Below are 24914 nucleotides of genomic sequence, written 5' to 3'. Positions count from 1 at the left end.
AGTTTTCCTTCCTTTTTCATCAAGGTACAATATACCTTTCAACAGCATTGCGCCTGGCTTGAGGCAAAAGCTGCTCTTTTGTCTTGTCAGCGTAGACAGGGCTACACCACGTACACACATAAGCTTCGCCTCCCCTAAACTATTGCCACTTTTGCTAAAGCTGGGAGAGTTGGTTACTGGCATTGTAAGTCATTGCTGTTACGCTAAAAAAATCAAACGTAATAACCGCGAAATGCACAGAATGAGCGTTGGGCATTCTGTGCTGAGATTCTTGTGTTGCGCCTGCTGTGTGCCTTGAGTGTTGTCAAGCTCATATCACTGCGACCATGTTTCCTATAGTCCCGTCTCCTTTTATTTGTCTGTATTTCGGTGATTTTGCCGTGCCAAGTTTACAGTGGCGGTTTCGCGCGCTCTGCGTTTTGCGTTGCCGCTGTATGTCCGTGCCCTGCAGGCGATACGCGGGAGACGCAAAGGCGATGGCCGTGACGCCATCTCTGCATGCTAGCGAGGAGAGCGGTTCCTCCGTGAAAGACGCGAGAGGGGTTTGCTTGAACTTTCTGACGTTTTTCGCTGCGTGTACATTGGCGTAACACATCGCAGACACGACCGTCACGTGCACGATCTTGGCACCGCGCCTTGTCTGTTTGCAATGCGAGACACAACAGGAGTTGCCGATAAAAAGCAAGCGCTTGCGGTGTAGGCAAGTCTGTCGCAGTCATTGATGTGCGTTGACATTGGCCGCCGATGCACGACACTTGCGCGCACGTTCTCACGGTTGCAGGCATCTCGCGCATGATCGCCGACATGGAGTTCATGCTCGGAGGCGCGCCGGGCATGTTTATGTACGTCACCTGGAAGTTCTGTCTTCCAGTGGCTGTGGCGGTGAGTGATGTCCGTCTTCGCACAATTTCCTACAAAAAAAAAAAATTACCAGAGGAAACGCAGGCTATTAGTTTCTATCCGGGGCTGCAAGTTGGCAGTTCGGCTGCGTTCATGCACGGGAATGATCGGCCGTGCATTAAATTTGTCTTAAACATCTTCTTTCGGGCTTCAAACCGCCTTGCGATTTTGCAAATTTATCCTTCTCGATAAGAAAATATATATATCGGGCATTAAATGCAAGATGTCGCAATGATTAGGCTTCTGCGTAGAAGCTAATTGCGCTCATGCGTTTAGGAAAAATGTTTATAGAAAATTTAGAAAGATAAAGCACAATAAGTGATCGCAGCTCGAAGATGAGACAAATCCATATGTACTACATGCCCTTCATTCCCGTGGTAGCTAAAATATGCATAAGAAACTATGCGTCTTTGCACTCGTGAAAGTCGCGCAATACTCGCTTTAGTTAGCACGGCACTTCGTCATGCGTATCTTCCAGGCCCTCGGTTATTAGCGCATGCAGGTGCGTTGTCCTTAATTGAGAACTATAGAGTTTATACAAAATTAATACATAGAAATTCAGGTACAATCCTTTCATTCATCATCAGCCTTTACGGAGCTGCGTTACTTCTCTATAAGACCGAAGCCGACAAACTCAACAGGAAACTGTTCATTTAACATGTTACTTTTTAGCGCAAAAAACATCGAAAAAAGAAGACAGTGAGAGGCGAAAGGAAAGACGAGCGCTACGATTACAACTGTTTATTCCGAAAAACAGAGCATCACATGCATACACAAAAAATGCACATGCGCAAACGCATAAAACAAGAAAAGGACGTGAGTCAGTCGAAGGCATTGTTATCGATTTTTATATGCTTAGTAATCTGAATTCCGAGTCATGATTCCAAATTCAGATTGTGTCCGAGACGAATATTTTACGCAATTACTTCCCGGATTAATTTCGAAAAGGACTGACGTAAATGTGCATTATGATGTACAAGAGGCCTTGCGAGAATATCGTCACATCGTAGCTACACGGTGGATAACCAAAACACCGCCATAACTGTGAGTTAAGAATTTCGCTCTTTACTGGCTGTCTAAACTTGTACCCGGAAAATCGATCAGCACTTAAACCACAACGACAGTGGCGAGCGCGGCTGTCGAATCTGAAATGGTGGGTCAAGTGCGCCCGCTATTTATACATGTGCCACCACGCGCGTTACAGCGTAACTGTTGGTGCTCGCATGCATTCGAGAAGGTGAAGCGGTACTCGCGTCGCGGACGCAACCTAGTTAGACAACTTTTTATAGACCTTCTTCATTGGGCGAGGAGGAAACCACCGCGCCGTGAGCATGTGCTCCTCCTCTCTGGCTTGTGCGAGCCGACGCGGCACGCTTATTCAGTGTGTTGCCATCGCGTGCTGCGGAACGATTTGGAGATGTTTTAGCTGTTTTATTTTTAGTGCTTCAGTTGGCACACAACACTGAGCATTCGTCCAAGCCAGCGTGGCGGCGAAAGCGGACACCTCATAGATGGCGTCACTGCATAAGCAATATGGCGGCGCCCATATAGAGTCTGCGATTCGAGAAATTTCGACTATAGTATGCGCTTCTTGCGCCGAGCGATTACTGGATGACGGTGACAATCTCGCGAAGTGTGGCCACTGACAGAAAAGCAAAACGATACGCACGTGCGACAATGTAGTGTTGAACACGCGGTCCTTAATGTCAGACCACCGAAAACTAAGCACGCACAGAGCTCGCCCAGCGACACCATTGCACCTGAGAAGCATGTTCCTGTACCGTCCTCTCCCCAGATCCTGGCCGTGACGTCGCTTACCAACTTCGAGTCGGTGAAGGTGAAACGACATGGCAGCTTGTACGAGTTCCCGGTGTGGTCGCAGATCACCGGCTTCTTGGTGGCCGGCATCGGTCTCGCCATTATCCCCATTATCGCCATCAAGGAACTCAGGGCCGCCAAATGGGTGAGGCCTATCTCTGCTCTAACGGCGCTGCACTCGCTTAGGTTACATGCGTAGGTATACAGTCGCGCGCGTTTTTATATGCTCAACGTAGATTCATGATCGAAAGTACCTTCACCAGAGATCCCGCTAAGAAAAAGAGAAAGGTTGAACCAAGTCAACGCTTAAGCCGACGTACATGGTGGGTCAAATGATTGGATGATCAAATGTTCATCATATCACCGCATTGTTTTCATGTTCATTATTCACTCATTTCGTACCTTATTCATATCGTGTTTCACGCGTAATTACATAGACAATGCCTTCTTTACTGTCAGCACTTCGTTGACCCTTTCTTTTTTCGACCAATAGGCCAGGTGGGCCGATATTGCAGATAGTGCAGACTATGGTGCCAAGTGGTTATTTTTCTACTATATGGACACTGCTTATGCCCGTATCATTAATTTTACCTACTCTGCGATTAATTATTGCTTATTATCTTATTAAGATCTACATTTTGATACATTTTGCGACTCACTATGACACATTCAAGGCGCGGAATAGTGTGTTTCTTTCCTTCTTGAAGTGGTTACAAGATACCGAGATACACCAGACCCTTGAGAATTCAGCAGAGAAGACCTTGTTTTCAACATCAAAATTACTTGGTACCTCTAGTAACTCATACCGACAACCTTAAACTGACGAATGAACTTTATCATCACTTCAGAAAAAGTCTTGCCTCAGGAGCTCCTATGTAAATGCATGGAAACGAAGAAATCCTTTTTCTTGGCATCTAATGCACTAAATTTTATTGTTTGTCAGTGTTCTTCTAATTGAAAAAATCTGGGAACTGCAGGAAGTAGATATTTCTTTATTTAGGCCATATTTAGCTTCTTTTACAAAGTCTACTGAAAATCGCTAAATTGGAAAGAATATTGAAGCATCAAGTTTGCAGTTGTGTAACTAAGCGATAAAAACCACAATTCTATTCAGCCATCTTTTTTTTGCGCTAGCGCTAGGAAAGAACTTGGACGAGGACGCGACTGAAGATATCAAGCATGCCAATGTGTTCAGTCTCGTACCTATTTGTACGTTCTTGTTCAAGTTCTTTCTTAACGCTCGCGTAAAGATGGAACTTCACTAATTAGCTGAATTTCAAGCTTTGTTGACATCTAAAGCCGACAACATTGTTAGTTAACCGATGATCAGTTTTGGTGTGTCGTGCAAGTAACGTCCGTCTCCGAGAATGCCAGCTCAGGAAGTGGAATTGCGCTATGTCCCTCAAGGGCTCTTAAAAAAATTATGGTGTTTTACGTGCCAAAACCACTTGCTGATTATGAGGCACGCCGTAGTGGGGGACTCCGGAAATTTCGACCACCTGGGGTTCTTTAACGTGCACCTAAATCTAAGTACATGGGTGTTTTCGCATTTCGCCCCCATCGAAATGCGGCCGCCATGGCTGGGATTCGATCCCGCGACCTCGTGCTCAGCAGCCCAACACCATAGCCATTGAGCAACCACGGCGGGTCAAGAGCTTTTTAAATGCTGCGTTAGGATTTTTTAAAAGGAGGACTTTATTTACACGTTATCCTCTGCACAATGAGAACAAGAGAAAACAACAGAAAGGAAGAAATTGGGGAACGCAAAATTACGCATATATCGTAAAAGCCATTATCACGAGCCTAACGTGTGAACACCTTACACGTGAAAATGTTGCCCGCGTTCTCGTCTATAAGTGGTTTCTAAAAAACGCCGTCGTCGTTTGAAGAAAAAAAACTGTTCGATTGATATTTCGCGCTTCTGTTGTCCGAGATTTGCTTAATTAGAGAAGAAAGTTCGGTTAGTTGGCGCGTATCTCAGGACAGACATTTTCAACTGCCATCATGCACTGCGTTCCTCTCGTTCTCGTCCTGCGTCAGTATAGCGCTAGTTAAAGGAAACGCGCGCATCCAAAGCAATGCTGAAATCCAAATGACGCGAGGCTTCTTCTAGTTGGCGAGGTACAGGCAGTAGTGTGTGACACGAGCAGAGCTTCATCGCTTGCAGCTGCTAGGACGAAGGCGGTGTATGACGCTTGTCAAAGGAAGAATGTTCATGAGAGGTGCGTGGGCACAGTGACGTACAACACGTCTAAGATCCACACCTTGTGTCACAGTGGCTCATCCATTCTGGGGGATTGGCTATGAATGAGCACATGCGCAGTGACACACGTGGTCTACTAGGCCAGCCAGAAACCACCAGAAAGTTGTCTGTTCGGGTACTTGTCAAGTGACCCAAGTATCTACTCCGCAAGACAGCAGGCAGAACATACCCAGTCACCCAAGTGGTCCACATACCACGTGCCTCGCGTAACGAGAACCAAACTTTAAACAAATTGGCTGCGGCTTAGCTCAGATAACCCTGGATATGCAAAGCGAAAGCTTGGTTTACCGTGGTTAGGTCTTCGTTTCATTTCCTTAACCTTTGATTTAGCTGTAATTATTTTACTTAGGTATACAATCATCGTTAAGCCAGATATGACGGCTGTGCCTGGGTCGGTGGCTAGACATGATTGTGATTAGGCCTGGGTACACACGTATCGTTCTACGGTGCGACGCCTGTTGTGCCAGAGGGAAAGCGTAAGTACTAGACATACAAAGAGACGCCGCGAACATGCGCAGCGTCGAAGCACAAACGGACATGGCGCGAACGCGGTCGCTACATTGATCTAGACGGTGCGACGCCTGTTGCATTCCGAACCCTCTTCAGTGGAGCACCTCGCCGGGCGATATCCGCGGGGTGGTCAGACGCCGCTTGGCAACGACGGCTCAAAGTCTCCCGCGCAATGCTCAGAGAAGACGGCCCGGCCTCGTTGTCATCCATTGCCAAGCTCGCACTGACTAGGCGAGCGCGGCGCTCCACTTAGCCAGGCGCGCGGCGAGTCACGTGGTCAGGAGGCAACCTAGCTGCGGAGAGCGCATGCGCCAAGTCGGCGGCGGCGGCGGCGGAGCTCGGCACGGCGAGTCACGTTATGCGTTGCTAAGGCTACGACGCAGCTGTGGTCAAATGAAGGTCAAATTGCTGGCGGCGGCGAAACTCGGCCCGACGCGGTTAGTAAAGCTTTCGCTTTAGTAGTCTCGTACAGCTTAGGCGAATGGGACCGGTGGTACATGTTCGTAGTCATCTCGAATAACTCAGACTATGTTGTGAAGAGTGGTTATGTAGCTAATTAGCTAATCTTATTTATTCAAAATTTTAAATATTTGTTTTCTTTTTGGGTATAAGTCCATTTGAAAAGTTGGAGAGCGTGCTTAGAAGCAGCCAATGAAGAGATGTGTTTTTTTTATGTGTGTAAGCTGCATTCAAAAAGTTAGAGCAAGCGCTCAGAAACAGCCAATGAAGTCGTTTTTAACACTCAAAGGTCGCATGCCCGTGGTGAAGAAAGGCGATGTGTGTGTTTGTATCTGCGTTCAGCGCCTATCATTCGCTTGTCTACTTGTGTGCACGGGCCCGTTCTACTTGTACCCGTGTGCAGTAACAATTTACACACAGTTGCTCAACGAGAAGGTTAATTAGTACGTGCCATGCACAACTTTCTTGCCGACAGAAGACGGCAGAACGTTGCCCCCGCTCCACTGCCGAGACGATTGAGCGCGCAGTGTGAGAAAGCCAATCAAAGCAAGTATCTATTAATCGCAATTAATTACAAAGAAAATTATACAAGTGGGACCACAGTACTCTCAGAATTGTGTGACGGGTGCGTGGATTAACAAATATGTAGTGCGTCCTCCTCGCTTCTTTGTCGTTCCGCAGTCAAGATGGCTTGCGCGTCGCTTGCGTCTTCGCGTCTCCGAGAGACGCGCTTATTGAAAATGCGAAATGAACGCGTTTCTCCGCGACGCAGTTTCCATAGCGCGTAAAATGTGAGCGTAGCGGAGCGCAAGCGACGCTCAACTAAAGCTCTCTAAAATCTCGTTTCGCAGGACTTCTGGAAGGCGATCAGTCCTCGAGATAACTGGGGTCCCCAGGGCTACGAAGACCGCCGCCGCTACCGGCTCTTCATGGTCGAGAAGGGCTACATGAAGGTCGAGGAAGCTGAGAGACTCAACGAGGAGGAGAAGGAGTTGCGCGAGCTCGAGATCAAGCTCAAGGCATTGGAAGAGGCCAAGGAGGCCGCCGCTGCGCAAAAGCCGGAAGTTGAGGCAGCCGGTGAGGCTGTCAAGGTCAAGAGCAAGGATGAGCCGAAAGCAGAGGCGAAAGCGGGTGCTAAAGGGGAGGAAAAGAAATAGACAAATCCCGAGCCAAAGCCCAAGTTGTGTCGGCCGGAGATTGCCCTAACATCAAGGAAATAAACGTGGGCGGACGGGCCGAGTCGTTCTTGATTGCTGTAAATTCTGCGTAACGCGCAACAAGCAATTGAAATAGCACGACGAGGCGTTGATATAGAGACCAGTAAGGATTGCAAGGACAAACGCGTGAGGAAAAAGTGAACGTGGCAGCGCGCACATTGTGCAGTCTTTCGGCCCCGGTAAAGCGTGCTTTGCCTCCTTTTATGTTTTTGAAAGGAGAAGCCAACTTTACAAAATATGAAAGGTATAGCAAGAAATCGTCATCGTCAAATTATATTGCAGCAGAACTGCTTGTTGGCCTAGTTGGTGCTTACTAAAAGACATGTTTCTTGCCGCAATTGAACACTCACAAAAGGATGACACGTAAAGACAACACGGGCGGCACTTCCAACTGATTTATTTTGGGCTGTGACCCAAGAATATATATATACATACACGCATGCGCTGGCTGTTCACAGATCTACGTTACCCAGCGGTCAAACAATCTAGTTTCCGATTTATAGAGCACGATAGATGTATCTCTAATGCAATTTGTTCCTTTCTTTTTTTATATAGTAGGCTTCCATCAGCTCACGTACTGTTTGAAATCTACTTCTGCCAAGAAAAGATAGCGTGGCACATTTGCCTGCGCACTGCAACGCCTGCATGTGAAAACCACGGTTTTCTGAGATTAGAATTCTTGGAAGAAGTAGATTTCAAACAGCACGTGAGCTGATGGAAGCCTACTATATAAAAAAGAAAGGAACAAATTGCATTAGTGATAGATCTATCGTGCTCTATAAATCGGAAACTAGATTGTTTGACCGTTGGGTAACGTAGATCTGTGAACAGCCAGCGCATGCGTGTATGTACATACACATATATATATATATTCTTGGGTCACAGCCCAAAATAAATCAGTTGGAAGTGCCGCCCGTGTTGTCTTTATGTGTCTTCCTTTTGTGAGTGTTCAATTGCGGCAAAAACATGTGTTTTGTCAAACTATATGATGATGAAGAAGAAAACATTTGTTGCGTATGATAAGGCTCGCATTCTCTGTAGGCGTGTTATCACTCGGCTGCCACTTGTTTTTATGAAGCAGCAGCAAGCTTTTGTCACACTACTCTTTCGGCACAGCACGCTCTGCTGTTCCTTCACCATAATCGGCCACTGCCCGACTTTCTTTTTGTGCTAACCGCGTCGGCCCTGCAAAATACTTGCGAATTTCATTAACAATTTCATCCAGGACGCGCGCTGTCATCTCGTTCACTACCGCAACCAGCGTGCTCCGTTTCCTTGGGAAATCGTGCTCCTCTAAAAAAAGACACCCACATCTATCCGCTGCAGTGCTGCTCTGTTAATGAGCCTATTTTGATTTCCTCTTCAGATGCACGCGCGCGCGCGTGCTTGCGCCTCGGCTCACGTACCCGCAAAGAAAACTTCGACGCGTCTCCGCCACGTCGCGCTACTGCTTGCCACATCTCGTCCTCGCATAGACATTTAACCGACAAATATTTAACCGAGACGCCGCTGTCAACGCGTCGCGTTTGTTACTTTGGGTAAGCCGAGATCACGGTAAATTGTCGGATGGATCCGTCAGGAAGTCAGAAGCATTGGAGCTAGTTTCGGCCTAAGATGCGACTTATCGCGCCTCCACCAGAGTACACTACTACTACTTGCCAGATCTCGCCCTGGCGTATGGTATGGTATGAAGAACTGTATTTAGGTCCTGAGAGATCCGTCTGGGACTGATACGGGCCGCTCCCACGTCGGGACAGGGCGGTCGAGCCCTTCTGCCGTCACACGAGCCCTCTGGACAGCCCTGAATCGGTCCGCCAGCAACTCACTGTGCAGCATCCGCTGCCACTACTGCCCACCTCGAGAACCGTCACCGGCCAACTCCAAGCAGCGCCAAAGCAGGTGTTCTAAATCGAGCAACCCCCACACTTACTACAATAGACCCCGCAGTCCGGATTAATTTTATTCATGATGACCGGGTTAGGTACATTCGTGTCTGCAAAAGCCTTAATGTAACCGCCCGTGGCCTACTTAATTTAGAATATGGCAGGGGGAATTCCCTGCGCCTAAGTAATAGTGCTTGGTGATCTGGTTGTAGGTTAACAGTTGGTCCCTGAACTCAGGAGCGGGAGATCCTGTGTACATCATTTCACTTCGTTCACAGAGGTGCAAAATTATCGCTTTACCCACATGTTATAAAGACGGATGTGACATAATTGGGGAATTTGCCAGTACAGCATCGAGTAAGTTCACGCAAGAAAGGTACAGTTGAAGAACACTGGGGGAGCTAGGCTTTCATCCTGCAGTAGATATAAAAGGTGATGATGCTACTGATTATTGGTAGTGTTCAGCACGACGACGACGATGTGCTGAATAATATACTCACGAGGGAGAACCAGATCTGTTTATGTACCGCTTTTCGAATCCGTGACTAGATTTAGAATTACAATTTAATGAGGCTTGACACGTTGCATACGATTGCCACTTTTCTTGTGACGCGTACGTCCACGAACACGTTGCAAAAGCTTTAGGTGAACCAGTGTGTGCCGGAGACGCAAGTGCAGTAATCAAACGTGGCCATCATGCCATGACACGCAAAGAGTAGTCACGACATGAGGGAATTTCGCTCGGCCAGCTTACAACTCCGTAGGCCGTTATACACCGTCGGCATAGAATTGGACGTGATAGTCACTCGGGTTTGGCAGCTTGCCTAAATGACACGCTGCCAGTGGAGCGCAGGATAACAGGTGGCGTACAAGAGCGTCAAAGAGCACACAATACATACACAGGACACAGTTCACACCAGACATCAGCATTGCGAGATTAAAGCAGAAGCACGCGATGGCGGTCAAGACTAAGCTGCGCGCATTTAAAAATGGGAGAAGTGGGAAAGCACAGGATGAACCAAATGTTAACTACAACGAGGTTTTACATTCGGTGTAAACACTCGAAGCTTCAAGACAAGCATACCCTTCGCGAATCACGTCAGTAAAATACATGCGAACACCGAACCTACGTGCTCAACAAAATCTATCTTTAAAGAAGAAGCTGCACAAGTACGCAGCGTGGTTGCAACGATTGTGTCGATCCCCAAGTGGCTCCCATTGTTCAACTCGAAGTGCGTGCTTGCGACAGATCTCGTCTTTTCTATTTTCGCTAGTTCACGTAACGATACGCGTTTACGATTACTTCTTCGGTGCAAGTACACAGCCAATCGCTTTTCTGAATGGATAATTTCACGAAGCAAAAGTGAGAAAATTAAGGATAATGGGCAAGCGTTATATACAGCGAGACGCGCGCCAAGATAAACGTCCCGAAAACACGAAACAATATTATTCGATGACAAGAGACGTCGCCATGTCCATCAACACATCTAGGATCTTAGATGGCGGCCGTTATGTTGGCGCCAGAAGTAATGGCGGCAGGTGGCGCGGCGTGCACGTCAGGCAAGTCGGGCGTGACGTCAGGATTCGCCGGCGCATTATCCGGCAGGGGCGCTGCTGCTTCCGCCAGCGGCACGGGGTGATCGAGGCCGACAGGGGGCACCCGCGACGAAACGGTGCCGCTTTTGTCTTCCAGCGGCGGCAACAGCTGCGGGTCTTGCTCGGACAGGCGGCTCATGCCCCGCTGTCGCAGAAAGCACAGGTACTCGCGATGGTCTACGGGGTCCTTAGGTCCCCAGTTGTGCGACGGAAGCAGGGCCTTGTGCAGGTCCTGCGTCGGGGTGCGCAATATCCTTGACGCTCGCAAAGACTCCGTGGTACAAGGCGCTATGCATTAGTATGCGTAGTGTTAACCGACTCGTGAGACAGAAGGTTTCCGCCGCTTCTTCTGGGCGCCATGTGTGACCCCGTGGTACAAGGCGTTATGCTTCAGTACACATAGTGTTAACCGACTCACGCGACGAAGAAGCCGACGTGAGACATTGGCTTCCGCCGCTTCTACTGGACGCCATGTTTGACGCTGCTCAACCACGACGTAGGCGCTCTTACTAGCTTGTTTGCTGTCTTGCAAATATTGTAAATATATATATTTCACATGCAAGGATCTCGTGTTCTCTGATCGTCTGCTACACAAATGGTGAATTCGGGCGTCTATAGTGGTGAATGCGAAGGCATTCACTACTACGCTACATTTTCACCGTGACTCCATGAAAGTCGTGACGGTTCCCAAAGACGTTCCTATTTCTACGACCGCCACTGTCGCCGCTGCAGAGCTTCCCGACTAGTGGTCATCGGACAACCACATTGCGCTTCTACGGTACCAAAAAAGCTTCTCTTGCCGAGATAGGATCGAGGCACGAAATTCCAGAAAAGACGCAAAAATGAATGACGAGTGGCGGAAGAAAAACTTGAAGAGCTCCAGCACCAGCTGGCCATGACCTAACTTCGACGGCACTTGCTCGTACCTAGTCAAAAATTTATAGGTAAAACTAGATTTCAACGACAGAAGAGCCAAGGACTGAAGCTGGTAAGCTTCGGGAACGTTGACTAATCCATAACGGCCCAGGTACTAAAAGATACTTCGAAATTCATGATGGCAAAATGACGTACCGGCAGCTGGGTTTTGGAGCGAAATTAGCGAAAAAATTAATTTTGGCCTTTACTTTATCTTTGTATATTCAATGTCTTGCCGCCATACTAAATAAAATAGAGTTGTGAAAGTGTAGTTTATCAGTTTAAGGTGACTGTGTTTCTCCTATTTTGGCTTTTAGTATACAGCATATGATTAAGTACAAATTATGTTCTGGGTTTCGTTCCGAGCGACCATACTATAATAAATTATGGGGTTTTACGTGCCAAAACCACTTTCTGATTATGAGGCACGCCGTAGTGGAGGACTCCGGAAATTTCGACCACCTGGGGTTCTTTAACGTGCACCTAAATCTAAGTATACGGGTGTTTTCGCATTTCGCCCCCATCGAAATGCGGCCGCCGTGACCGGGATTCGATCCCGCGACCTCGTGCTCAGCAGCCTAACACCATACCGAGCGACCATGTCTGGCAGGGGACGTTGTGCCATGCGCAGGACCGGCCCTTGCCGATGATTGATGATTACGGTGATGATAGTGTGGTGGTGGTGGTGATGATGATGATAGTGGCGGTTTTAGTATGAGGTAACGCGATTCCTATACTGTAGCTAGTTCTGTTAGTAGTGATAGTAAAAAAAATACACGTAAACAACGGGGGGATGGGCCAAAAATCGGGCGATTTGAGTTAATCAAAATACACAGATACAGAAACGAAAGAAAAGGATGAAGAAATACTGGACCAGATTGTAACAGACAAAAAAATTAATGGCAGAGGAACATCATTCAATAGTTCAGATCAAAGAACTTGGAGGAAAGATAATATAATTAGACACGTTAACTGTCCCGTTATCCGGCTGCGGCGCAGGCTATGGCAATGCCGCAGCAGACGGAGCTCCTACGGTATACATGTCCTCTTCCGCACCGCAAATTGACAAAGATAGGCGCCTGCCGTTGCCTATCACTGCCAGTGCTGCCGAACCGGTACTATGCACCCAAACGTTCGTCAAAAAATTCCTGCGATAGTTGCGTGGGAATCTTGCAGTGTATCTCATATAATTCTTTCGTACAGCAGAGTCAAGAAACATGTTCAAGCAGCATATCAGTGCAGTCGCCCTACATAACGAACACAAGTGAACGCGACTCCTTTCGCCCACGCAACTGCGCGCTAGCGCAGCCACGTTGCGCAGTTATGCAAAACGGCGAATGACGTCTATATAAGGATTGCGAGCAATGAGAGGAAACGACACTCCCGAGTGCCATCAACCCACGGACAATGATAATTATTACGACAATTTATAAATGGCATCCGGCCGCTATGAAACGGGGCTGAGACATATAATCTCCAAGCCTGCATGATCGAGCTATAGACGTTTTACTGCATAACATTCTGCCTATCTCTCTTTCTATATTATTTTACCTCATTATATATATCACCTCCACATATCGTAAAGTTGTATTCTACGCCACTACGTAGGGAAAGGAGCGCCTCGCAGTGGCATGGTTGAGCCACTCACGTATCCGCAGCTGTGCAAGTGGTAGAGGGCGAAGGCGGCGATGATCTTGACGGCCACGATGACCGTGTACGTGCCGACCACGTTCACCCACGTCGGAAACGCGTACTCGCCCAGCGTCAGCGGTTCGCCGTACAGAAACAGGTCGGCGATCACGATCCACTGCGGGAGAGCGGATTGGGAAGCGCCCGTGTGGCGCCGTTTAACCACACGCACGGAACCTATAGGGTGATAGCCAATGCTGGTTTGTTGCTTAGTTCTAGTCCCAAATTTAACACCGTTTATGGCGTTGTGTGAAGCGGTCGTTGAAATTGATTATTTCTTTATAACATAATAAGTACGAAGAATCAAAGGGCGTGAGCGCGTAGAACATACTAAAATCGACTAAGCCCACTACGTAGGTCCAGTGCTGTTGGTGAGGTGGAATGACTCTTATATTGGCAAGATTCGTGGACTTAGTCCACTGCGCGCTCGCGGAGGGTTGGATTCCTGGTATGGTGGTGGCCTCTTTTGAGAGTAGCTATGTGTCACTGTGATTCCCTGTGGTGAAAATGTTTAGTCAGACAGACGGGAAAGACGCTAGACTAAGAAAAGGACTAAAAGTTATCAGTCCAGCGTCGTTCCTGAATGACTGACCTGTCCCTCAATCACAAATGATGAACTTTTCATAATGTACTCGGTTAAGTAACTATAGCCAGTCTTTAAGCTTCTGGCTGGGCATATAACCCTTCGGTTTTTTTTTTTTTCTGTCCGCCTGCACCTCCGCAGTAAGCAACGCAGGTCCGCCGTTATTTCTCCTAAACGAAACAGGTATTGCTCCTCACTCACAGAGGTATCTTCGCGGAAATATTTCCCCCAATTCCTGGTGATGTAAAGAGGAATGCTTGTGCTAGCCGAAAGTGAAAGGCCACAGTCTATCCAAATACAGACAGCGGCGTTTGAACATCTCAAAATATATTATACATATATATAGCATGGAGTTACATGATGCGGCACAGAAATAGTTCAAGGAATAGAAGCACGTAGGAAAAATAACTGACCTTGCGGCCGGAGCCCGGCCGAAAGTCAGTAAAGTCCTGTTATTTTCCTGCATGCTTCGATTCCCTGAAATTTATATCGCCATTGAGGCAACTCCGATGCCGCCTATTCAAATACATGTAAAACACAGAAACGCATTTGAGAAACTAGGTTAAATTCTAGTGACTATTGGAAGCGGACTCTTTATTTAGGCCTGACTTCTTTTAAACAGTTTTCAAACTCTGGAAAGTTTGAAAAAACAGAAGCGCGAAGTTTGCAAATTCGTAGCTCTGGATCAAGAACAGATATTGCACTTCTGTAAAATGCATCTAGCATCCAAAGTGGAGAAATCTGATATATAAATTTATATCTTACGTGAACTTGTTACGTTGTTTGCATGGGTTCTGTAAACACAAAGTCCTACTCACAACAGTAAATTGCGGAGCGGTGTATAATACATTAATTTTGTCTGCTTTGTACTGTTAGATGCAATTTACAGAATTTTGATGTCATTCCTCATTGTTAAGTTATGGAGTTGTATAGTTGATAGTTTCGTTTTGTGAAGTTTACAATAGTCAACAAATTTTGTTAAACAATAGGCGGCCTAAGTAGAAAATTTTGATGTCAATAGTCACTATAGATTGCAATTTGTTTCCTTTAAGTGCAACAAACCGCATCGTATTCGGTGCAGTGGTTGCCGAGAAAAACAGTTTCTCCTTTCCTGAGTATTTAGACAGGAGCTTCCGAGCTAAAACTTCCTCTTAAAACGAGGCGAAAGTGCGAAACCTCCACCCCCCACCCCCCGATGATGATGATGATGATGATGATGATGATGATGATTATAACTAAATAAATAAATGTTAAGCGACATCAACTCACCGTGAGGCACAAGGGGCAGAACACGGCCCAGCAGATCTTGAGCGCCACGCCGGGCTGGTCGCCGGTCATGAACTCGATGTCGGCGCAGAAGCGTGTCAGTCCTGCGACCAGCGTGAAAACACCCATGGTAGAGTGTATAAGCGCGACTGAACGAGGACGTAGAAAGAAACAGATACACAGACACAGCGCAACTAGCCCGCCAACGTGTCTTAACCACGTGAAAACACCGCGCGCTTGGGGAGAGGACGGCGGTCTTCTGTGTGTAGGGTTCGGAGCTCGCCTGCACGTCAACTCTACCAAGGTTCTCTGCGGGTTTGCAATCGATGCCTTCGGAATTTCGCTACAGACATTTGCTGAACTCAGCGCTATACCTAAGCTCGAAGCACTCATTGTCTTCGAAATGATCTTCCCCGGTATCGATACGTTACCTTTCCTGCTGCGCAAGCAGCACAATATAAACTTTCACTCTGTTTTTCTGGCTTCGTCTTCATGTGGTAGTAACAAAAAATCGAACCTCTCGTTTATCATTGTTAATCTCGCTCTTTATATAAATGCACGCCCTTAGTGAATGTAAAATGTAGTTAGAAGTCAACGCTCGTGCATTTCTCCCGCTTTCCCGATTTGTGCTGCCCACAGTAGACCGCGTTAACTTGTACGCGCAGGTGACAACGCGGGACCCGCGGTCGCGTCATACCGTAACCGAGCAGGACGACGAGCAGCTCGGCGAGTCCGATCCACGGCAGCAGGTATCCGCCCAGGTAGGTGTCCATCACAGTGAGGATGTAGAGGCCCCCTTGGCTGGCCATGGGCATGCCGAACACGCACATGAGCGCGCACACGGCGAAAGACAACAGCGGGCCGTGCGACCGCAGCGCCGGGAACTGGTCCTTGAACGGCGTCAGCAGGCACTCCACCGACGAGAACTGTTGGGGCGATGCGAGCGCCGGGCCCACGGTGACGCGCATGCAGTACAGGTACGGTGGCTAGTATATATGTGGTCATTACTCGCCCACGAGTACACTCACTCGGTCATGCTTATTCGCATACTCCTTTCAGAGGCATGACTTTGAACGAGCGACCAAGGGCGTGAGCGGACAGACGAGAGTACGAACGCAAGTCCACTTGTGAGAGGTGAGTAGACTTGGTTGCGAATGCGAGTGAGTGCCTAGTGGGTGCGAGTATATGGACGTGAGTATCGACACATATACCGCGTGACCAGTGTATAAGATATACATATCCAGGTGTGGACAGGGCGCCTTGCAGGAAGGCCTCATAACGTCCCATATTTCGGAAAAGGTGCCACGAGATGACGCTCCGATCAAACGTCCGTCACGTGAGAGGCGTCAATGCTTTTCTGTAGGAAATGTCTGCTGTTCTATGGCGTTGGTTTCTGTACGCCCTATCCTCTTTTTTTAATGAATAAATTGACGTGACTGTGTTTCTTAGCTAACTCTTAATCGTCAGCGCACGCTTTCGTGAGAAGTCACCGAAAAGAGTCCGTTTTAGGAGCTGCGAAACACACTTTTGGCGCGCTATTCAAACGTGTCCCGCGGATAATCATAAGCAACGTCCCATTTCGCCACTCGATCGCGGAGCCGTCAGTTCTAGGAGTGAGTGATAAGCGAGCGGACTGTCTGCCACGAGGCCGTTTCCTTTCATTATACTTTTCGCTGGTATGTTGCGCCGATTTTTCACCGCATGGCACTGCGATCACCGGTCTGTTCGATCTGTGTAAGGGAAGCGTAAAGGGATTATCGGAGGCGACGGGTGTTCTGTGAATGTCGACCTATAATGGTCATGTCCATTTCGTCTGCTGCTGAAGTTCTGATTGGATGGGCTGGCGTACGCGTCAGAAGGAAACAGGCGCCCCCAGCCAATCAGCACTTCAGCAGCAGATGAAATAGACATGTCTGTGACGTCATCCTGATACGCACTGTGCGTGCCTGTGCCACAGACACGCGCTGAGATAAGCGCTATGCTTTCATTTCCTTTGACCAGTTCTCAGACAAGTAATATGACCATGCTGGTTGTACATATTTTTATGACGGAACATTAAAAGGGATCATTCTTGGTCATGAGACGACGAGCGTCTGTCGGTCTGTCTGACAATGTCCACTTGGTGGACACTTACAGAATGCCCTCCCCCCTCCTGGAGGCGCTAGAGGCGGCATTCGTTGAGACGTGTCCGCTCCTAAAGATTACATTTTATCATTGACAATTTCGCTCTGCATATAATATTTGAGAAGTTGACTAAATAACTAATTATTCAATAATTAGGCGAAATACAAAAACAGTCCGACTCGCCCCAAGCGATGTTACGTGGGATACACAGCATATATTTATGATAAAGGAAAAATCGGGCATCCACCTGTTCGTAAGCAATTGTTACAAAGGAAACCCATATGGGTTCCTCGAAAGAAAAGCCTCAGAGTTGAAGAAAAATTCGTCCTGGTCCGGGACTCGAACCCGGGACCACCGCCTTTCCGGGGCAGCCGCTCTACCATGTGAGCTAACCAGGCGGCTAGCAGATGGCAGGGCGAAGTCTAATTTGTCGACAACACACGAAGCAAAGTTAAGTGTTTGAAGTAGTAGTTCTGCGGAAACCCGCAAGGTGGAGAGAAGTAATTGACAAAGGGAAAATCGGCTACGAAGAGGTGGATGCCTGAACAGGTGGATGCCTGATTTTCAGCGAAATCTGAGTTGGCCTCAAGGTAGAGCGCCCACTTTAGGCAAATGTGAGCCAGAATGAATGAAGCTATAACAAATTCATTCATTCATTCCACCTACCTCCGTATCAATGGCGAGGAAGAACAGCATCGCGTAGAAGGCGGCCGACCAGATCTGCGGGTAAGCGATCATACTCAGAGCCTGCGGATACGCGATGAACGCCAGTCCGACGCCTGGACGAAAGGAAGAACATGGACAAATAAATGCATACCTGCAAACTCTGCCGAATTTTTCTGAAAGCTTATGAAGTTAGGCCCCTGTTGCGATTGTTGCGTCAAGTTTTTCGAAAAATCATTTCTGTTCTCACAAATGTATCGCGCCTCGGCCTCGGTATACCTCCCGATGTAAGTCGTCTTTGATGGTGAAAGGATGCAACAGATGTACATGCTTCGAACAAGCTTATACCAACAAGTTCTGAAGCAGGTGAAATTGACGACAGTTCTCTCGCTCAAAAATCACTGCGATCTAGAAACAATTTTGTTGCTCGTGAAGATTTGCTGTTCAAAGTTTCCTGCATGTTCAGTGTGCTGCATATTAAGCTAAGTCCTCGCTACTCAAGCCCGTATGTATCCCTAAAAAGACGTACGCTAAAGAGAAGTTAAAAAGAACATGCATGCTCCTTTCTTCCCTCCCTCCTTCCTCTCTTTCCCACACGTATGAATCGCAGCCGGGAAACGGAGCCAGCAACGTGCGACATAGCCTCTTTTTTACCGTCCATGATCTTTAGTTGCCAGAGCCGCGAACGGTTTCTCGATGAGTGTTTCCCGTCGAGTGCCATCAATATTTTCGCGTTGCCTTTTTTCTTTTTTTGCCAAATTATGCGTAACCACTTACAACTACTGTATATGTGCTGCGATAAATTACGGCGGTCCGTAGTACTTGCGCAAGTGATTTTCGAGTGATCCTCACCGGAAGAGACGACGTCGTTGACGGGAACGTCCATGTTGTACGCCATGTTGCCGAGCACCGAAAAGACCACCATGCCGCCCATCAGGCTCACCACGAAGTCGGCCGCTGCCACAACGAGCACGTCCCTGCGAGCGTGAAACACGACCTGTCTGCTGGTGGCCTGTCGCTTTTGAGATGGATGCAATCGGCAGAGCGAATTACTGACACGTGAATTCCACAGACAGAACCTGACGCGGCTCGTCACCACCGAATTACTATCGCACATGGATGGCACCACCTGCTAACTATACATGCCTGCTGCTCAACAGGTGACGCGTCACGTTGCATCTGCGGCGTGAATCGACGGTTTCGTCCGCCGTGCGAATTACCCAGAGAAACAGTTCCATGTGATTGTTGCACATGTACAAACAAAATTACCATAGCTGTTCACTAGGGGTGCGATCTTGTACGCGTTCCAAAATAGAACGGAGGCGGTTTGTTCTTTACGTCACGAAATAGGCGGTATGTTCCGTTCCGTTCGTCCGATAGCAGACGACACGGAATGATTGACAGCAGATATCACGTCACAATTGACGTCATGGCATTCGGCACGGTTCAAATTGACGAATCGTATTTTGCTCGGTGGAACGAACGGCCTCCGTTCTATTTTGGAACCCGTACAGGATCGCACCCTATATGTCTGGGTGGCACAAGCATTTGTCGACCTCCGCTAGCTATCTCTCGCACGCTCTATTGATATCGGTACTATATACTATATAGCTGTATGTGTTCGACGAATTTCTTTACGGTGCGTAGCTCGTATTAGTGCATTCGCGTTTGTAAGAAACCTATTTGGAAAACGTTGACGCGCTACACACGGGAACACACTGAAGACGATACGAACGAACGTTTGTGGTCCCGTGTTTCGCACTTGAAACTTTTCTAAGCATGCTCTTCCAAAGTCGTACTTTTCGAAAGTAAGAAACCTCGTACCCGCCGTGGTTACTTAGTGGCTATGGTGCTGAACTCCTAAGCACAACGTCGCGAGATTGAATCCCGGCCACGGCGGCCGCATTTGAGAGGGGGTGAGGTGCGAAAACACCCCTATAGATTTAGGCGCACGTTAAGAAACCCCAGGTGGTCAAATTTTCGGAATCCGCCACTACGACTTGCCTCATAATCGGATCGTGGTTTTGGCACGTAAAACCCCACAAATTAAGAAACACCATGTACCTAAGGTATGCATTAACGAAACTGGATAAGTAAGAAGAGCACCAACTTGTGAAGCCGGTTCCTGAATTCGTTGAATCCGCCAAAGCAGATGATCATGCCCTCGGCGAGGCTAAGCGAGTAGAATATCTGCTCGGCAGCGTTCTTCCACACCTGCAATGCCAGATCCATGAACAAAACAGTGAGTTCAGGTACTTGTATTGTCGCCTCTAGGATGAGTTAATTATTGCATCGACTACTGACAATTTTGTCTGGGACGCCAGGCGGCAAGTGCAGAAGTAACGCATATGTCACCGAAATTTGCGTGAGTGAATAATAAACAGTAGCGAAACACCTCACACATCATGAAGAAATAACCTATAAGATGGCTTGAGTCAAATTAGGGATAACGACTAAGACAATAAGCTAAAGCAAACGCTCATCGAGGCCGCCTTGATTAAGCCTTAGTAAGATAAAGTAGCGCAGGGAAGTGGTGATCCTATACACGAGTGGTCATCCTATACAAAGCTTGAGACATTCTCATATTAAATTCATTCGTAAAGAAGTACGTTCGGAGCAGTTTAAGCCCAGAGGAGTGCAATTTGGCGAAGAAATCATCCCCGTATTGCCTGAGCGAGTTCCTGAATCTCTGTCGGCTAGAAACGAAATTCGCATCTTTACGGTATTTAAGTCGCTCTAAAGGAGAGGTAGCGTCGCGCTTAAGCTGAGAAATTAAGTACAATGAGAAAAAGAAAAAGGAAACACGAGTTTTCGCATCGTCGTCGCAATTGGCGAGAACTGACATTATAACCCAAATGTGAAGTCACTGCGACATGAGAGCGACGTTTGGCTAGAGTGTATTACACTGTAGTCTGATAATATCTTAAGTGCTTCACATTGCGACAACACAGTAATAAAACGGCGCAGAACGAACTCAAAGATCCTGAGTGCTGACCCTTGCGCGCATGATGATCGACCAATCGGGCACCAGGTAGAACCGGATTCCGTCCGAAGCTCCCGGAAGAGTGATGCCACGCACGAACAGCATGCCCAGGATGAGAAACGGAGCCAGTGACGTCACGTAGACCGCCTACCCAGGCGGCAAATGCACAGAACATGGACAGCTATTAAACTGCTAGTAAGACCAAAACAGTGTCTGTATTTTCCTTTACGGGAGTATACGGAACGCTCAACGTTTTTCTAACATTCTAATGCCAAATTATGATTTCTAGGGCCTGGGGACGCACTATGAGTATTTGTAGTAAGTGTGGTCAAGTGGACGATTTGGTAAGACTGCACTTAGAAGACAACAGCGTGAAGGGGCGAAACAAGATTGATTGATTGATTGATTGATTGATTGATTGATTGATTGATTGATTGATTGATTGATTGATTGATTGATTGATTGATTGATTGATTGATTGATTGATTGATTGATTGATTGATTGATTGATTGTCGTAAGACACTCGTGCTTTTCCGACTACGAAGTCGTTTTTCTTCTATTTCTTTTTGCGATTCCGCATTCCTTCTTTCTCTGACGATCTGGTCCCGGTGAGGATCCGGTCCCGGATCTGGTCTGGTGAGGGACCAAATCATGGTGAATCTTTCGGTGCAATCTCTTCTTTTGGAACCTTCTTCTGCATATTTACCTGTACGTTTAACTTTATGTGTGTTATGAATTTTTCCGTATACTAAAGATTTGACTGGTTGATTTCATCTGACTTCTAGTTTGGCCGCAAGATACCTCACATGCCCGCGATAGCTCGAGGTAGTGATATGGCGCTTCCTGGTCTGTTCTTCTTTGTACAATATCAAGACTATCCTATGGTTATTACAGATTATTATACAATCAACCAATCAGTCAATAAATCAATCAATAAAGGTCACATCGGCGCACTTTCTGAGCCGACCCGAATTCACACCTTTCCCGCCGACTTGATTCCCTTAAAGATGCACAGGTACACGCACAACCACGACACGACGAGAGCAATGGCCAGCCGAGGCTGTAGCGAGCCCAGATCCTCGATGCCGCTGCTCAGTCCAAGCACATGGCGACTGGAGGTGGAGAAATAAGCAGCAGCACAGGGCCGCAAACCGCCATATTAGTAGTGATGGTAGTGTGCATCAGAAAAATTACGACGTCACAGAGCGAAAACGTGCATTTTTATCTTCTGCTCAGGCCGCTATGCTCACATGCCGCGTGTGGTACGCGTTGGATGAAGAAAAAACACCGGCTAATTATTTCCCAGTCAACGACTGCGCTAAATCAGCTTTACTGCAATGTACCCCTTCTCATGACTTATAGCAACCCCCAGTCATGCAAATGAACGAATGTTCGCTTAAGCAGCTGCTCATGGTTGACCTTGAGCGGGGTGTGTTCATGCTTTCTTCATATATGGTAACTGCTTCAGACGGTAAAATGCAATTTTTCTTCTTATGGCTCAATTCTTCCTTTTGATGTTGTTTTTTTCGCCCGAATAAATGTTCGATGCAAACAACTGCGTTTCAGGTTATCGATAACATGGTGAAAATTGCAGCTCCCTTTCCGTCAGATGTATGATTCAGAAAAGACTCATCCAAAGATGCACGCCTCACCTACGTGCGGAACATAAAGTGTGGGCGTCTTTCAAACGATCACCACAGGCAAAGGGAAGACGTGATGAGACGAAACACTTTGTCTTGCTTTTTTTTTTTCGCGCTTTTCTGCCGGCATGCATATCGCGCTGAAGACAGTTCGTCAAAGCTGGCTTCCCCGCAGTAAATGACATTGCGGAAAGAGCACAGCACTCTCTTAAAGGTACAGATAACGCAGCCTGCATACTGGGGATATTTCTGAGTGCACATTACGAACAATGTCACAACTGCAACCACTGTTATCACTGCACAAATTCGCGTCGGCCGGGATTTAACACTGGTTTCTCTAGATTCACGCGACAAGCACCGAGCGCTGTAGGTTGCAACATCACGGCATCGCGCACCTGTACGTGCGAGTGAGCAAGACCTGACTTCTTGCGATTCCGCGTGCAGTACGCGCGGAACATGTTAAACGCCGATGTTTATACAGACGCTGCCGAACTTTACGGGAAACAATTCAGTCGCACGTTACGACAATGAACCCAATTCGCAGTGGGATTCATAAGAACAGTGGGCATAAGAAAGGCCAGGGACTGAGAGGTGCGCCGACCCAAGTCCGAACCAAAGCGTCTCTAATCGACGCTGCAAGTCACAGAAAATTCCGTACTTAGTCATCTCTTAATTTGTTCTGTGAAAGCGAATCACATGAGCATTTTGTGTGTTGTTTCTGACCACTTCCAGCTTTTCTTTTTTTTTTCAATGGCTTCTCGGTTTGTTAAATCTGCCCGAGTGTTAATCAATCTTAGTTATCGTCCCTGATAAGTGACTGCAAAAGAAAAGGAAAGATGGAAAAAGAGAAGTTGCACAGTGGCTAGCATCGTACCCGTGCGCAGCGGCTCGTGCTGTTGTTTGCGAATGCTTAAAAAAAAACGGTTCTGTTGCCTCACGAGCTAGCTCGGAGTCAGTCCTTAATGCAGCACAATAGCACTGTTTACGAGTCATGTTTAGCGTTGCTCTGTAGTGTCCCTTTAAGCACCCTTCTGCTGCTTTCTTTCCTTTGAGAACAGCACCTACTAGAAGAACTGCTCGGGCGCCGTCTGGGTGGCCATGGTGCAGGAGTTGGCGAGGAGCTCGTAGGCCTGCCGCGGCACGAGCACCACGTCGGAGCCGTGCAGGATGGCGTGCGCGTCGGGCCCCGTGTAGTTCTCTCCCGCGTACAGCCTCAGCAGGCGCGGTTCGACCGTCCGGCACGGCACCTGTGCGTAACCCACAGAACTTGGCGCCTCGCCTCGACGCGTATTTGCGGCCACAACAATCTGCACCCGTCACGTGAATGCCGACGGTTCTAGCTGTGACGTCTGAATCGACACTGCTTTGTCGGGTTCGTGCAAATGAAAGGCTATAAAAACAGACTGCGCATGGTCTAAGTAAAGTTCAAAGCGTAACCCTTTCATTGCTCGATTTCGTCATCGCCGTCAGCCCAATCGTGCACTACAGTGCGTAGACTTCTCCCAGAGATCTCCAATTAACCCTGTCATGCGAGCCTCATCCTATGCCTGTGAATTTCCTATTTTCATCGTACCGCTTCATCCTCCGGCTTACTCGACTGTGCTTCCCTTCCCTCGAATAAAAGTTGGTAGTAGCGCATACGGCAGGCATTCTCCAGAAACGACCGGCAACTTGCCGTGGTCTTTTGCAGGAATACAATCATTGCGTTCTGCCAGTGCTAACCAATTAACCTATGAAACAAACTCAGAAAATAACAAAGGAGCTTGAAAAGTAAGTAAGGACCGTGCAACGGGCGAGGGAATAAATAATGATATGCGTAACATTAAGAGACAGGAAGACAGCGGTGGGATTAAAGAGCGAACGGGGGTATACCCGATGTAATAGCTAAGTTTAAGAGAATCAAATATATAGAGTTGGGCAGCTCATGTGATGCGTAGTGGAGTTATTAAAGCAACAGAATGGGTGTATTAACATCGCTTTATTTCCAGGTGGCTGGCCTAGATGACAGGTCCTCTAAGCCAACCAACACTTCATGCCCTCGTAATCGGCCTTTGTTTTCCCGTTTCTTCGTTGGCCCGATCCAATCAGAAGTGCACCGAGCCTAGCTGCGGCATGAAATCGCGTTCCGGTGTGAATCACATGGATCACGAGGGGCGCGGCCAGCGACTTACGACGCCCGGCCGAGGGTTGTAACAGTCGCTGTCGGCCCAATCGGAGTAGTCGCAGCTCGTCCACGGCAGCGTCCCGCTGAAGGAGTAGACGAGATAGAGCAGCGCGTAGCCCAAGATCACGTTGTAGTACAGGCTGATGAACGCGCACGCGTACACCATGGCCCATCCCACGCCTGCGATGTGATCGGCGATGCCACTAACGTTAGTTTCGTAATTTCGGAGCAAACAGTGTT

At 47.7% G+C, this 24914-nt stretch overlaps 2 protein-coding genes across 11 annotated transcripts in view; one reads left to right on the top strand and one right to left on the bottom strand.

The window, feature by feature from the left end:
- Positions 1–7852, top strand: part of LOC126527131 (sodium- and chloride-dependent glycine transporter 2-like) — a 29214-nt gene extending 21362 nt beyond the window's left edge. The window contains exons 13-15 of one of the 4 annotated variants that reach the window (XM_050174882.3): positions 782–882; positions 2696–2863; positions 6802–7852. In XM_050174882.3, coding sequence (XP_050030839.1) covers positions 782–882; positions 2696–2863; positions 6802–7107 — 575 coding nt within the window. In that variant the 3' untranslated portion in view covers positions 7108–7852. The other 3 variants (XM_072284441.1, XM_055068578.2, XM_055068577.1) reach the window with 3 other exon arrangements.
- The window catches only part of LOC126527130 (sodium- and chloride-dependent glycine transporter 2-like), a 107095-nt gene that overhangs the window by 64016 nt on the left and 18165 nt on the right, over positions 1–24914 (bottom strand). For 3 of the 7 annotated variants that reach the window (XM_055068574.1, XM_055068571.1, XM_050174880.2), the window contains 11 exons: positions 24682–24854; positions 23576–23757; positions 21850–21982; positions 20882–21016; positions 19997–20100; positions 18739–18863; positions 17890–18002; positions 15797–16025; positions 15103–15203; positions 13210–13368; positions 8837–10878 (listed from right to left, as the gene is read on the bottom strand). In XM_055068574.1, coding sequence (XP_054924549.1) covers positions 10546–10878; positions 13210–13368; positions 15103–15203; positions 15797–16025; positions 17890–18002; positions 18739–18863; positions 19997–20100; positions 20882–21016; positions 21850–21982; positions 23576–23757; positions 24682–24840 — 1773 coding nt within the window. In that variant the 5' untranslated portion in view covers positions 24841–24854 and the 3' untranslated portion in view covers positions 8837–10545. Of the gene's footprint in view, positions 1–8836; positions 10879–13209; positions 13369–15102; positions 15204–15796; positions 16026–17889; positions 18003–18738; positions 18864–19996; positions 20101–20881; positions 21017–21849; positions 21983–23575; positions 23758–24681; positions 24855–24914 lie in introns of those variants that run through there. The other 4 variants (XM_055068575.1, XM_055068572.1, XM_055068576.1 and 1 more) reach the window with 4 other exon arrangements.

Source organism: Dermacentor andersoni, chromosome 9 (genome assembly GCF_023375885.2).
Source record: "Dermacentor andersoni chromosome 9, qqDerAnde1_hic_scaffold, whole genome shotgun sequence".
In the NCBI taxonomy this organism is placed as follows: Eukaryota; Metazoa; Arthropoda; class Arachnida; order Ixodida; family Ixodidae; genus Dermacentor; species Dermacentor andersoni.
This window is presented reverse-complemented; position numbering and strand designations above follow the sequence as displayed.